The 14501-nt window shown below is 40.9% G+C and overlaps 1 protein-coding gene across 1 annotated transcript in view; it reads left to right on the forward strand.

Annotated features, from left to right (window-relative positions):
* ISM1 (isthmin 1) overlaps positions 1-9009 on the forward strand; it is a 28801-nt gene extending 19792 nt beyond the window's left edge. The window contains exons 5-6 of the mRNA XM_007946383.1: positions 1132-1221; positions 8492-9009. Coding sequence (XP_007944574.1) covers positions 1132-1221; positions 8492-9009 — 608 coding nt within the window. The remainder of the gene's footprint in view (positions 1-1131; positions 1222-8491) is intronic.
* Positions 9010-14501: the final 5492 nt, after the last annotated feature.

The raw sequence follows: 14501 nt of genomic DNA on the forward strand, positions 1-14501 counted from the left end.
TACTGTAAAAGGTTTGTCCCCTAAAAATAAGTTTGAGGCAATTTAAATAAAGTCAGAGAGAAACACTTAAAGGAAATCAAGTCATGCCCAGCAGGGAGACTGAAGGTTTCCAACAAAAACCTTATGTTCCATCAATCCTTCCCACTTGCTTTTGTTTGCACAGGATTCCTATTTGTAAAGTAGTCTGGTTGGGGGTTGTTAGTTTGGTACCAGGTGGAGGCAAGATGGTTCCAGTTCCTCACAGCAAGTAATGGCAAGCCCACCTTATTCATTCTGGAGCACCATGGACAATGCTAAGAGTCTTAGGGCATGGGATATCTGGTCTTTGCCTGTGGACTGCTGCATCTTCAAAATGAGCTAAACAAATATCAAGGGGAAAATATCTGCTAACACTGACCCCTTACTACTCAAAATGCTTTCTTTACATGTAATTCATTTAATTAATTCAACAATGCTATGAAGTGTGTCATTCTATCCTTTCCATTTTAGAAATGTGGAAACTGAGGCACACAGAAAAATTAACTGGTTTGTCCAGAGTCACATACCTAGTATGATTTGAACCTAGTCTCCAAAGGGAGCTTTGGTAGCATAGTGCCTAAAGCGTTTGCTTCGCAGAAGGTTGGCGGTTCAAACCCACAGCCACTCCTTGGAAGGAAGATTGGGCAACCTACTTCATAGTGATACTGCCTTGGAAACCCAAGGAGGGGTCGCTATGAGTTGGATCTGATTCAAGGGCAATGAGTTTGGAGTTTTGGTTTGGAGATTCCAAAGACATGGTATTAAACACTACACTCAGTTGTCTCTAGCTTAGTTTGTCACCCTGATACCACCAGTCATCCTGCCACATGTCCCACAATGCCAAGACCCCATCCTTGGGCCTAGTGAGTGATTCCTTAGGACTCATGAACATTTGGGTATGATTTCATGCTACAAGTGGTATCTGGGGTTTTCATATATTTTATGTTCTACTACCTGCTTTTTACTGTTTCCTCTGTGGAAGGTTCTGCCAGAGAGTAGTAATGAATACAAAAAAGGCTTTGTTCAGGTGTATTTGTTTTTTTTAATTTTTCGAGGGGAGGGACTGACTTTTTCCATATAACGAAGGAAAAATGAGCTATTGTATATGTACAGGAATTGAAGACACCTTCAGGACAGCTGCCACTGAAGTGAGTCTGCTTGCGGGAAGTGAGGAGTTTAATGCCACCAAACTGTTTGAAGTTGGTAAGAAGTTTTTATTTTTTCCCCCTTCTTTATCCAAATATTGATTTAGTGCTTTGAAGATTCCTTTTGCCTTTGCAATGTCAACCTTGGATCCATTTAAAGTTTCATTTTCCTCTGATGGGGTCCAATTCTCCCAGCATATTTTTTGCGCACTGAACATACTCCAAGCAAGATGAGCAATCCCATTTCTCCTGCACCAGACGGAGCCAAGTAACACTTTCATGTCCACCCTGCTTGCTATGCAGCCCCATGGCAACAGGCAGGCAGGAATCACTCTCTTCCTTTAGTGACAAGTCAGTCCATAGGAGGGGCACAAGCTGCCATGGAATCTGCTCTCACAGCACTCATGAGCTCTCCCCAGTAAAATAAAGAAATGATTATCCAAGTTCTTTAGTAGAGGGAGGAGAGAGAAAATATTTTCAATATTATAACCCAAGAATTTTTCATAAACCTTTGGCATACCTTGCTATTTGTCTGCTAAAAAGTACAAAAGTAAATACAAGTAAGTCTAGCCCAAACAAAAATGAAAATGACTACTTAGGTGCAAGGTGAAATCTTGCCTTTTGAAAATAGCTTCATGTGTTTCTGCATGTAATTCTATATTGTATAAGAATAAGACTCCATTTACCCTATTTCTTTTGCTACCCATAAATTCTTTCTTAGTCTCTTCATTTCTGTCCCTGTTGCACAAGTTAAAAGATATGGAGCACTGAGTTTCTCTTTACAGTGATAGAAAATTCTCATTGATTAAGGCTAATGGTTGCACAGCTGATTGATGTTACTGATGTCAATAAGTTGTCCATTTGTACAAAGTTTGAATGACGAATGTTATATGATATACATTAAAAAAAAAAAAAAGAGAGAGAGAGAGAGCAGCTGCTGAGGCTGCTTATGTACAACCCCAAATATTTCATGGGATTTGGTTTCTTGGTTTGGAGATATAGGGTTTCATGGGACATCCAAGTTAAATGTCTTAACATCATGTTTAGAGCTTTTGTTATACCTCCTAGTTCATTGTGTTGTAACTGGGGTCTTAAAAGCTTGCAACCACCCATTTAAGGTACAAAAATTGGTCCCTATTCACCTGGAGCAACAGTGGAAGAAGAGGAGTTAGGAATAGTAGCAAATCGCCTTCATGAGCAACTGCCTTCTTTGCCATGAGACCAAAAGAACTAGATGGTGCCAGCGACCATCACTGAAAACTTTGATTAGAGATTCTATAGAAGAATCCTAATGAAAAGAGAAAGAAAAACCAAACAGAATTTCAAATTCTAAAAGCCAGATTTTCTGGAGTCAATAAGGCTGGAACAATCCCTAAAACTATTGCCTGAGATAATCGTTAAACCTTAACCCAAAAACATCCCCTGAAGTCTTCTTTAAACCAAACAGCTTTGCTTAATTAGTAAAGAATGTCTGCCTTGAGCACTTTATTCTTTTAAAGAACTATCTATGTGGGATCAAACTGACAACAGAAATTCTAAAGTTAGATAGGAAACTTAGGGGGTAGTGATTTTATGTTAATGTAGAAGAAACAATTTAGAAAAGGAGGGTAAGAGTGGTTGCACAACTTGAAGAATGTAATCAATGTCACTGAATTGTACATGTAGAAATTGTTGATTTGGTGTTTGTTTTGCTGTGTATATTTTTAACAACAAAAATAAATAAAATAAATGACTTTTTTTTAAAAGAAGTTAGCAGTCCTAAGTCCCAATTTTTCACATCTCTGCTGTTTGATATCTAGTAAATGTTGTTGTTGTTGTTTTGTTGGTTGTGTGCCATCAAGTCCATTCTGACTCATAGCGATCCCATATGACAGAGCAGAACTGCCCCACAGGGATTTTATGGCTATGATCTTTATTGAAGATCACCAATTCTTTCTCCCAGAGAGCCACTTGACAGTTTCAACCCATGGATCTTTTGTTTAGCAGCCAAGTGCTTAACCATGGCACCACCAGGGCTCCTTAATCTGGTAAATACTTTCCTCAAACAACTATAGGAGACAAAAATCCAAGCAGAAAAAGTCTAGAGTATAAGAAATGAAAAAAAATAGTTCAAGCACAATGATGAAAAACAAAAAAAGCTACAGTATCAGGAGACATTAGAGAGTACTGAGGACTGTGGGAAAATGAAGAACATAGGCCCCATCCAAATGAGTCAGCCATGATTTGGCCACCATTAGTTGTGACTACCTTGCTTACTATGCAGTCTCCATGGCAATGGGCAAGCTTTTGCAGGGTACCAGTCCAGATGCATAAGGGCTCACCCTGTGTGCAGCCAACAGCACACAAGAGTGAGGAGTCATGGCGGACTAGTCAGGGTCTGGTAAGAAAGGACATGGGTCACTCAAAATAGGTAGGTGACTGAGGAGCATTTGATAACAGAACTGTTCGCAAATTTATGAGAAGGGTGGAAGCTAATTAGCATGGAAGGAAATCAACAAGGGCTTGAACAGAACCCAAGACTGGCAACACTGGGAGCCCTTACCTTCCCTTGGCCTAAAGGAGCTAGGAGAAGGAGTGGTCACTGGAACCCAGAAAGTGAGTATCTGGAGAGGCCACCTTACAGCAGTTCTTGTCCCCAAAAGGATGCAGCCAATCTGTATTAGTGAAAAAAGAGCCAAGGGGATACTCTGATATCACTCTCCTCCCTTCCTTGAGTCTCTTACTGAGTCCTCCCATTGACTGAGCCCAATGGGAAGCCAGGGGTTAAGGAAACTATTGACACAGTCCACATAGTCAAACTTCCAGGGCAAGGAGAAGCATAGGATGTCTGTAGAGAAGGATTAATGGAAGATGCTCAGCAGAGATGAGAAAGATTGACTTGTACAACATCAAGTTACTTTACTTAGTCCTGCCTCAGTTTTCTGATCTGTAAACCTATTGAGATAATAGTGCCTATAAGACAATTAAAGTGTGCCCAACATAAAGAAAGCATTAGATAAGCGTGATAAATAAACCATTTTTTTAAAAAAAAAAGTCAATGTATGCTTGGTAGCTACATGAATACCACACCTTGGAAGGAACTTTTAGAGCTATTTTCTGGGCTTCTTCATCCCATTGAATTTTGTTTCTGAAGATCCTGCCTTCTGAGGGTGATCCCTTGGAATTTGCAGACAGAACTTCCCAGGATCAAACTACCATTTTCTCAACAACTGCTTAGTCAGTGGTTGCAGCCATGGAATCAAAACCCTTAGAGCTGAAATGAGCCTCAGATGTTATCCCAGCTGACAGCACACTGGACCCTGTTCTGAGGACTTGCTAGGTTCTCTTCCATTTATTCCTCCTCAGTGTTCTGAAATAGGCCATATTTTTACCCCCAATTTGGAGATGAAAAAACTGAAGTACAGCGCAGTGAGGTATCTTTAAGATCATAAAGCTAATAAATAATTGAATTGGAGTACAATCCCAGGCAGTCTAGTATGAGATCCCAAGCCCTCAACCTTACACTAGGCCTTTCTTAACTCATTGGAGATGCCCCAGTCTCCCTCTTCCTCATCTTCCTTTGACATTAGAGTCCTTCTCCAAGCTATAACCCTTCCTTATTTCACCTATGGCACAATCAACCTCCCAGAGACCAGGATCAGAGTCTGAAAGTCATAACTTTCCTCTCTTTACCCCTAAGTCCATCAGCCACTAAGTTCTGACAGCTCTAAATCTTTGACTACTCTTGATTTTACCTGGTTTTCCTTTCCCAGAATATTTCACCTGGACCCCTACAACTGGTTCTAGTTGTTCTCTATGATTATCCATTCTATTATCAGTGCTGAATTCATTTTCTCACTATAAAGATCAGTTAATAACCCACAATGGCCTACAGGGTAAATAATCTTCACAAACCTCATCTACTCTGAGACCAGAAGAACTAGATGTTTCCCAGCTAGTGTTATTGACTGTTATGATCAGGGCTACAATAGATGGATCCTGATAGAGAGGACAATGTGGAACAGAATCTCAAATTCTTAAAAAAAAAAAAAAACCAGACCTACTGGACTGGTTGACACTGGAGGACTCCATGAGACTATTGCCCTGAGACACTCTTCAAACCTTGAACTGAAATTAACCCATGAGGTCACCTTGTACCTAAATAAAAAATGGTCTAAAAGAATAATGAATATCACCCATAAATACTGCACTCCTTTTAAAAATTACCTATATGGAACCAAATGATCAACAATTACATCAAAACTAAGATGAAAATGTAAGGGGTAGGGAAACTAAATTAACGAGAATGGAAAACCAGAATGGAAATAAGAGAATGTTCACACATTGTGAAAAATGTCACTAAATATCTTGTGTAGAAATTGTTGAATGGGAACCTAAACTGTAAATTTTCACCAAAAACACAATAAAATATTATTAAAAATAAATAACAGAAAAAAATCAATAATCCACTATGATTTGCAAACCTTTAATGCCTCCTTATTGCCCTCTATACAAGCCTAAACTGTGTTGGAGACCTCCATGATACATGAGATGACATGTACCTACATGATACATGATATGACATGGACGCCGATGTGCATTTTGCCTTTGTCTACCTTGATGTACCCCACATTCCACCACAACTGGCTTCCCTAGTGTGTGCATGTCAGCTTACACACTGTAACACACTGAGCCAGATACTGTGGATGCCTTGCTCATGCCCCCTTGGTACCCACCATGTCCCTGCACATCAGCCCAATCTCACACATGGCAGCTCCTGTGTTTCTTCTCCTGAAGGCTTTTCCTGGCCTCCAGAACTCACAGGCCCCTGAAGGCATAATGACTGGAAGTGCGTCAACAAGACATGTTCAAAAGCAGACCTGCTTCAGTTGTTGATGGGAGCTGATGGGTCCATATCCAGATTTATCACCCTTTAAATGGGAAAGCTCTCAGGTGTATTCTCTGCATTATTTCCCCGGCAGAGTTGAGCTCCAGCTGCCTGCCAACCAAAACCAAACTCACTACCATGGAGTCAGATCTGACTCATAGCGACCCCTCTTTGAGTTTCTGAGGTGGTATCACTACAGAAGTAGATCACCCAACCTTCTGTCTGAGGAGGGTTTGAACCACCAGCCTTCTGGTTAGCAGTCAAATGCCTTAGGCACTATGCCGCCGGAGCTCCTCCAATTGCCTGCACAGTTTATCTATTTATTATGCACCCTGTATTGGCTTAGGATCCCTGGAGGTGCAAATGGCTAGTTCACTCTGCTGCTAACAAAAGGCTGGCACTTCAAGTCCACCTAGAGGTGCCACAGACGAAAGGTCTGGTGATCTATCAGCCCCTAGAAACCCTATAGAGCACAGTTCTACTCTAATACACATGGGATCTCCATGAGTCGGAGTCCACTCAACTGAAACTGGTTTGGATTGGTTTGGTTCTCTATTGACTACTTTCTCTTCCCTATCTCACTCCCCTGCTCTCCAACTATTGTTTTTTAGAATCATGTCCCAAAGAACAATTTTGACTGCACTCCTCACCTAAGGCATTTGACTGCTAACCAGAAGGCTGGCAGTTCAAACCTACCAGCCACTCCTCAGAAAAAATATTGTGCAATCTACTTCCATAGGGATACTACCTAGGAAACCCAAGGAGGGGTCACTATGAGTTGGATCCAACTTGATAGCAGTGAGTTTAGTTTTCTTCACCTCTAGGAGAAACCCAACTAAGATATTCATTCAATAAATCTGATCACAGACTCAGATGGTGAAGCAATGCCCATAAATGAAGTGATCAGGCAGAGACTTGGGTGAGCTGAAGAACCTGCACCCTTGTCCAAGAAGTGATCCCTGTTCTCCTGTTCACGGGAGCCAGTGGTTCCCTATGGAGGAATGCAGGGCCAGTGTGGACACATCTTTGGATTTGTCAAATGAAGCTGTTGTTGTTGTTGTTGTTTTGTGCTGTAGAGTCGGACCCAACTCATAGCGACTGACCCCTCCTTGGGTTTCCGAGGCAGTATCACTATGGAAGTAGATTGCCCCATCTTCCTTCCGAGGAGTGGCTAGTGGGTTTGAACCGCCAGCCTTCTGGTTAGCAGTCAAGTCCCTTAGGCACTACACTACCAGAGCTCTTCAAATGAAGCTAGGGATCCACATATTAGTAAAATTACCTACTTTTTAAATGTTGGCAACAAATTCAATATGTTTTACTGCTGGAATTACCAAACACGACATCATCTCAAGTAGTATCTGGCCTGAGGGCTACTCATCAGTGACCTCTAGCCTAACTGTTTAACAAAAAATAAAAAGTTCCTATTGAGGCAAATGCAACTCATGACAACCTCCTGTGAGTGAGGGTCTTCAATGGCTGATTTTTCAGAAGTAGATCACCAGGTCTTTTTTTCTGAGGCAACTCTGGGTGGGCTTACACAGTCAAGAGCGTTAATCTTTTGTACCACCTTGGGAATCTAGTCTAAATGTTAAGTCCCCTAAAAGCAGGGACAACTCCTTCATTTCCTCACTGATTCTTTTTATGCAGATGTACATACCATGATTTTTTAATTTCTAAGGTTAAGATTAAAAGTCTAGCCCTAGTTCATATCAGAAAGTGAGTGGCAGAAATGAAACTTAGTCCTTCAGATGTTTTTTCTTAGGCATTCCCATCACATCATCCCTTGTTTAGAGAGGAGATTCAAAATGGCCCTGTAAATTATTGTTAATTTTGTTAGGGATGGTCATGGGACTATTGTTACCTAGGAAAATATTCCTTTTATTTATTTTTTTCCTAGTTATATTTAGGGGTAATATACATTTTCACTAAATGAAAGACAAAAGATGAAGCAAATGGAATGATGGTTAAATCTAGATGATGGCTTATGGGCAGTCATTAAAAAAAAAAAAAAATCACTGCTGTCAAGTCAGATCCAACTCATAGCAACCCCTCCTTGGTTTTCTGAGGCAATATCACTACAAAAGAAGATTGCCCAACCTTCCTTCTGAGGAGTGGCTGGTGGGTTTGAACCACCAGCCTTATGGTTAGCAGTCAGATGCCTTAGGCACTATGTCACCAGAGCTCCCGTGGGCAGTCATTATATAACTACTATTCTCTCTACTTTTATATACATTTAAAAATTTGCCATAATATAAAATGTGTGCTGAGTGGGTTGGGGGGAGCCTATAGACAAAGAAACTCTCAGTCATCTCCAACACCATAAGAGATAAGAGTGGCCTTCTATGGCCTGGCAGCTCCAGGCAGCTGCAGGGGACTAGGATTCAAGGAAGGAGGTGTTCATTGATTTTAACTTAGTCCAGTTTTGCATGTGATGAGACGGTTTCTCTGTGGCCTTTTTCAGACACAGACAGCTGTGAGCGATGGATGAGCTGCAAAAGTGAGTTCTTGAAGAAGTACATGCACAAGGTAATCAATGACCTTCCCAGCTGCCCCTGCTCCTATCCCACCGAAGTGGCCTACAGCACAGCAGACATCTTTGACCGCATCAAGCACAAGGACTTCCGATGGAAGGATGCCAGTGGACCCAAGGAGAAGTTAGAGATCTACAAGCCCACAGCCCGGTACTGCATCCGTTCCATGCTGTCCCTAGAGAGCACTACACTGGCTGCTCAGCACTGTTGCTATGGTGACAATATGCAACTCATCACCAGGGGCAAAGGGGCAGGGACACCCAATCTTATCAGCACAGAGTTCTCGGCAGAGCTCCACTACAAAGTGGACATTCTGCCTTGGATTATCTGCAAGGGTGACTGGAGCAGGTATAATGAGGCTCGACCTCCCAACAATGGACAGAAGTGCACAGAGAGTCCTTCAGATGAAGATTACTTCAAGCAGTTCCAAGAGGCCAGGGAGTATTAAGAGACTGGGGATGAAGTAAAGAGGGATGGGCATCACCTCTGGCATTTGTGACACAGATGCACTTGCACTGATCTGCCTGCCTGGAGCAGAGTCCTCCTTACCTGCATATGTGTATATTTGTATATACTACCTGAATATTTTTTATAAATTACCCTAGAGGTGTGTGCCAGGCTCAGGTGACTGCCATCTGAAACCACTCTTGCCTTCTTCAGTGCCTACAGACCTCTTGGATATCACTTTAGGAGCATTGTAGGCAGGTGAATGGGACAAAAAAGCAGTGAGAAAGACCTGGAGAGGATAGTGGGTGGGACTTGATTCACACCCAATCCAGTGTTTCTGAAAGAAGCAAATGCAGAAAGATGCAGAAGGTGTAAACGTTATAAGCAGTTTTTATATATAACTTATTTAATATGACTGTGACTTAAGTGTTACCTTTTCTCTGGAGTTGTCATTGTGAAGCTATTTAATCACTTCTCTGAGAAGACAGAAAGGAAGGGTCTTAGGGAAGTGCAAGAGAAAGGGAATTTTATAATAATTTAAAAAATAGTAATAATAACTCGATGGAAATGTAGCAAAACAACAAACAAACAAAAGCCACCACAAACGAAATGTTATTTCATCATAAGGCATCGTGCTGAAGCCTCAGCCCTCCAGAATGCCCTTGTCTCAGACTGGGTGGGATGTGGAGGCAAATGTATCTTTTAGGGAGAAATCTGAGGTCTGCTTTTTGTAACCATATCAAAAGGCTTTAGAATTAAAATAATAATAATAATAATAAGGTTGGGCAATCCTACTTCCGTAGTGATACTGCCTCGGAAACCCAAGGAGGGGTCGCTATGAGTTGGGGCCGACTCGACAGCACATAACAACAACAATAATAATAATGCAATGATTCTGCTTAAAGACTCTAAAATGGCACAATTTCTGTCACATCTTAGTAGGTTCAGAAATTTCAGACACAAACACAGGGAATAGCACTTTTCAAAAGAAAAAGGAAAAGAATATAGAGCTCATTTCATCTATTTTGTTTTAATACCATCTTAACAATTTTCACTTTACCAGTATATTCTCAGTAAATGCTATAAAAAGAGAAGGAGGCTAACATCTTGGAAATCCTAATTATTTTGTTTTAAGAAAGAAAAAAATTGCATTATTTTTATAAAGTATTTATTGAGTCATTGGGTCTTGTGCATCAAGCGATTGTAATATGACCTGGCTCTGTAGGGTGGAACTTAGGACAAATAAAGAGTCGGTTTTTATGAAATATTTTACTTGCAGAACTCCAGGAAAAGAGAATATATAATAAACTCATAATCAAATGTGTTACCTGCATCCTTGATTTATGATGAATAAATAGCCCTGATGAAACAGGGCTTCTAGGTAAGGAGAGGAAGATTCAAACCAGGTGGGAATAAAGGGCTCATCGATTGACATGATGGTGGGTGGTGTAGATCATACCATCTTTGGCACCAAGAGTGTCCACCAAAAAGGGTGGAGCCCACTGATGCATGTGCAACCTTTTGCCCACCCAGAACTATGAAACTCAAGCCAAAGTAAAGTCTTAAGATAGCCCAGGTGAGCAGGATCATTTCCAGACAAAATTTTGCAGTTAGGGTAATAAGTAAAACTATGCATCATGTAAATTATTCCTTTCCAGATGAGAAAATCAAGGCTCAGAGAATATAAATCACACTGGAACTCATCTTTCATTTCCTAGCTCAGTGCTCTTTTTACTATATTATATTTTTTGGTGTCTATATGTTTCTAGTGTCTTTGATATTCTTGACTTCATCCTTAGGTTGCCCAAATAAAATCCTGCTCTTATCAGTCATTTGAACTTTAGAATGCATTGTCCCTATATTTCCCACTCTCAGGATATCTATCTATATTTAAGATTCATTTATCATTGTAGAATGAGAAGGCTTATTCACATCTGAAGGAATTTTAGGTAACTGAACTTGTAGGAAAGAGAATCACTGGGTCCATATATCAGAGAAGCAGATTTGGCTTCTAATTTTAGGAAAACTTGGCAAAGAGAGTTAGCCCACAATAGAATGCATTGCCTTTGCGATGAGTTCCCTGTCAGGACAGATGTTCAAACAGAGGTTGGAGGTGATGCACATGAAAAAGTCAATTGAATGATGAGGAGAGACAAAAATGTACCACAGTCTGATAAATGTTCTTTCAATGGTGAGTGTAAAGCACTGGAAAAATAGAGGCAGGGTCTTATAAAGGAGTGGAATTTTATAAAGCAGGGGAAAAGGAGGGAGGAGTGGATGTGTTCAGAGTAAGAAAATATGAAAAAAAGTAAATTGGAAAGAACTTGGTATTTTTGGTGTTTTCTGAAAACTAGAATGTTTAGGGTGATGAGCAAAGGGAGAAGAATGACAAGTTATGAAGCCGTATTTAGGGAGTGTTTGTTAATAATCTAGCATGAAATCTTTAGGGATAAAGATTTCCCTTGCTACAGTGAGAATGACTGATCCAGTAATGTTTTCCATGGGCTATTTGTTCTTATTGACTAATTACTTGATAGTTGGAAGGTAAGGTGAATTAGTAATGGAAAAGAACTCTTTGCCTCCTGAAACAAAAATCCACTGCAATCAAGTCAATTCTGATTCAGAGCAACCCTTTAGGATGGAGTAGAACTGCATCAAAGGGTTTCCAAGGCTAAAAGTCTTAACAGAAGCAGTTTGCCTCATCTTTCTCCAAACAGAAGGGCTGGTGGGTTCAAACCTCCAACCTTTTGGTTAGCAGCCAAATGCTTTAACCACTATACCACCAGAGCTCCTTTTGCCTTCTGAAGATCACTCCAAAACATCTCTAATCTCCTATATATCATTGGGATGCTGCCACTACTGTAGAAATTTGCTACTTATATCAAGATAAGCTAATCTTCTGTCTTAAAGCCCTATGAGTTCAAAGGGTGATCCTCAAAAATCAAGACCCTATTACCCAAGTTATGCAATGAGACAAGTAGATCCTTGTTTTAGTCAATACAGGGCCCCAGGAAGTCCCAGGGCATCCCCAGGCAATTCTCTCAGTGAATAGAGAGTGATCTGCTCAAAGGACAGCTTTGCCCACAGCAAAGTAGGCTGCCTGTGGCCTCCCTCTATAACATCTCAGCAGCTGCTCTACGAACATTTCTCATCGAATGTGTTGCTCTTTTGCCTCTCCCTGGAAAGAGAACTCCTTTTCTGGTAATCCATTGGGCTTCTTGGGTGCCATATCTCAACAAACCAACCTTGACTCTGGTAGCATAGTGCCTAAGGCACTTGACTGCTAACCAGAAGGTTGGCAGTTCAAACCCACCAGCCACTCCTTGGAAGGAAGATGGGGCAATCTACTTCCATAGTGATACTGCCTCAGAAACCCAAGGAGGGATCGCTATGAGTTGGGTCCGACTCGACAGCACATAACAACAACAACAACAACAACCTTGACAAACAGAGAGGCATAGCCCTCTAGTGGCTGCACATGGGAAGGATGAGGACAGACGGGGGCAGTGTGTACCCTTTTTCTTAGGACCAGAGTTCAAGTGCCCACCATGATTATGGTCTCCAAGAGTGTCTGCCTTTATTTCAGTGGCTAATCTCTTAGTACAGTCCCCTGTCCTAGGACCAGAAATTGAAGAATCGGTACTATAGTAGTCATTATTTTCTGAGTATTTTGTGCCTCTGTGCTAAGCACTTTACCATAGGAGCCAGGTATAACATCCATTTTATAGGTGAGGAAAAGAAGCCAAGAGAAATTAACTAACTTGCCCAAAGCCATACCATTCAGTAAATGGCAGCTCCAGTTACAGCCAGTCTATCTAATCAGCAACCCCACACTCTTAAATTTAAGAGTGCTCTTAAGAGTACCCTGTGCTCTACTTTATTTCTAAATCTTCCCAAGACCCACAGGATCACTTCTTTAGCTCTGACTCATTCTGCTTTTGCTCAAATTGTTAAAATTTCCCAAGGTTCCTGCACCTGCATTCATTAGTGATGCCACATTGATGAAACAGCATCTGGCCATATCTCTCCCATGTTCTGCTAATTTCTCTCATATTCCCTAAGAGGATTTTCTGAGTTTGTAGCTAAGGTCTTGCTCAGGTCAGGTTGAGTGGCAGATGTAGACATTTCTAGAAGAAAGTTTGCTCCATTAACAAGGATGGAAACTGGTCTGTTTTCCCCAGCATATAAACACAGTGCTAACAGTTGCCTGTGGCATAGACATCAAGGGCAAGCATTTTGTCTCATCCTTCTCTGTACCCTCAGCTGCATGTGGCACATATAGTCAGGTCCTAAGAGTTTGGAGGTTGAGTTAGACTGCCTGGATTCCAATCCTGACTTCCTCACTTGCCTGCTGGATACCATTGGATAAGTTAATCAATCTTTCTACGTGTTTCTTCATATCATTATGAAAATGAAATGAGATAAAAGTCCATGAAGTTTCTAGCACAGGACTTGTCACATACCAAATGTGCAGTGAAGGCTGGGGATTGGTATTTAATAATTCAACCAATATTTCCTAAGCATCCACTAGGTTCCAGGTATTGTTCCAGATGCAAGATACACATCAGACTAATCAAAGCCCCTCCTTTTGGAGGGCACAGTAGCAATAAGTAAATAAATAATGTAATGTAATGTAATGGTAATATTTGTTTAATCTTTGTGCCACTGAGTCAGTTCCAATTCATGACTACCTCATGTACAAATGAACAAAACACTGTCCAGTTCTGCACTATCCTGACAATCATTGCTATGTTTGAGCCTATTGTTGCAGCTACTGTGTCAATCTATTTCATTGAGGATGTTCCTCTTTTTGCTGACCCTCTACTTGACCAAGTTTAATTTCCTTCTCCAGGGACTGGTCCCTCTGGAAAAATATGTCCAAAGTAAGTAAGATGAAGTCTTGCCATCCTCGCTTCTAAGGAACATTCTAGTTGTACTTCTCTGAAGACAGATTTGTTCATTCTTCTGGCAATCCACAGTATATTCAATATTCTTCACCAATGCCATAATTCAAAGGCATCAATTCTTATTTTGTCTTCCTTATTTATTGTCCACCTTTCTTATGCATATGAAGCAATTGAAAATACCATGGCTTGGGTCACATCCACCTTAGTCCTCAATATGACATCTTTGATTTTTAACATTTTAAAGAGGTCCCTTGCAGCAGATTTGCCTATTCATTTGATTTCTTGACTGCTGCTACCATGGGTATTGCCTGTGTGTCCAAGTAAAATGAAATCTTTGACAACTTCCATATTCTCTCCAGTTATCATGAAGTTGTTTATTGGTCCAGTTGTGAACATTTTTGTTTTCTTTGTGTTGAGGAAGCAAGACTTGGCAATCTACTTCTATAAGGATTTACAACCTCCGAAACCCAATTGGGGTCGCTATGAGTTAAAATTGACAGGATGGCAGTGGGTTTGGTTTTGCTTGTGTGTGTGTGTGTGTGTGTATGTGTGTGTGTGAGAGAGAATGTGTGTGTGTGTGTTGAGG

The sequence above is a fragment of the Orycteropus afer genome, unplaced genomic scaffold (genome assembly GCF_000298275.1).
Source record: "Orycteropus afer afer isolate SDZICR_OR568_19922 unplaced genomic scaffold, OryAfe1.0 scaffold00158, whole genome shotgun sequence".
Taxonomy (NCBI): Eukaryota; Metazoa; Chordata; class Mammalia; order Tubulidentata; family Orycteropodidae; genus Orycteropus; species Orycteropus afer.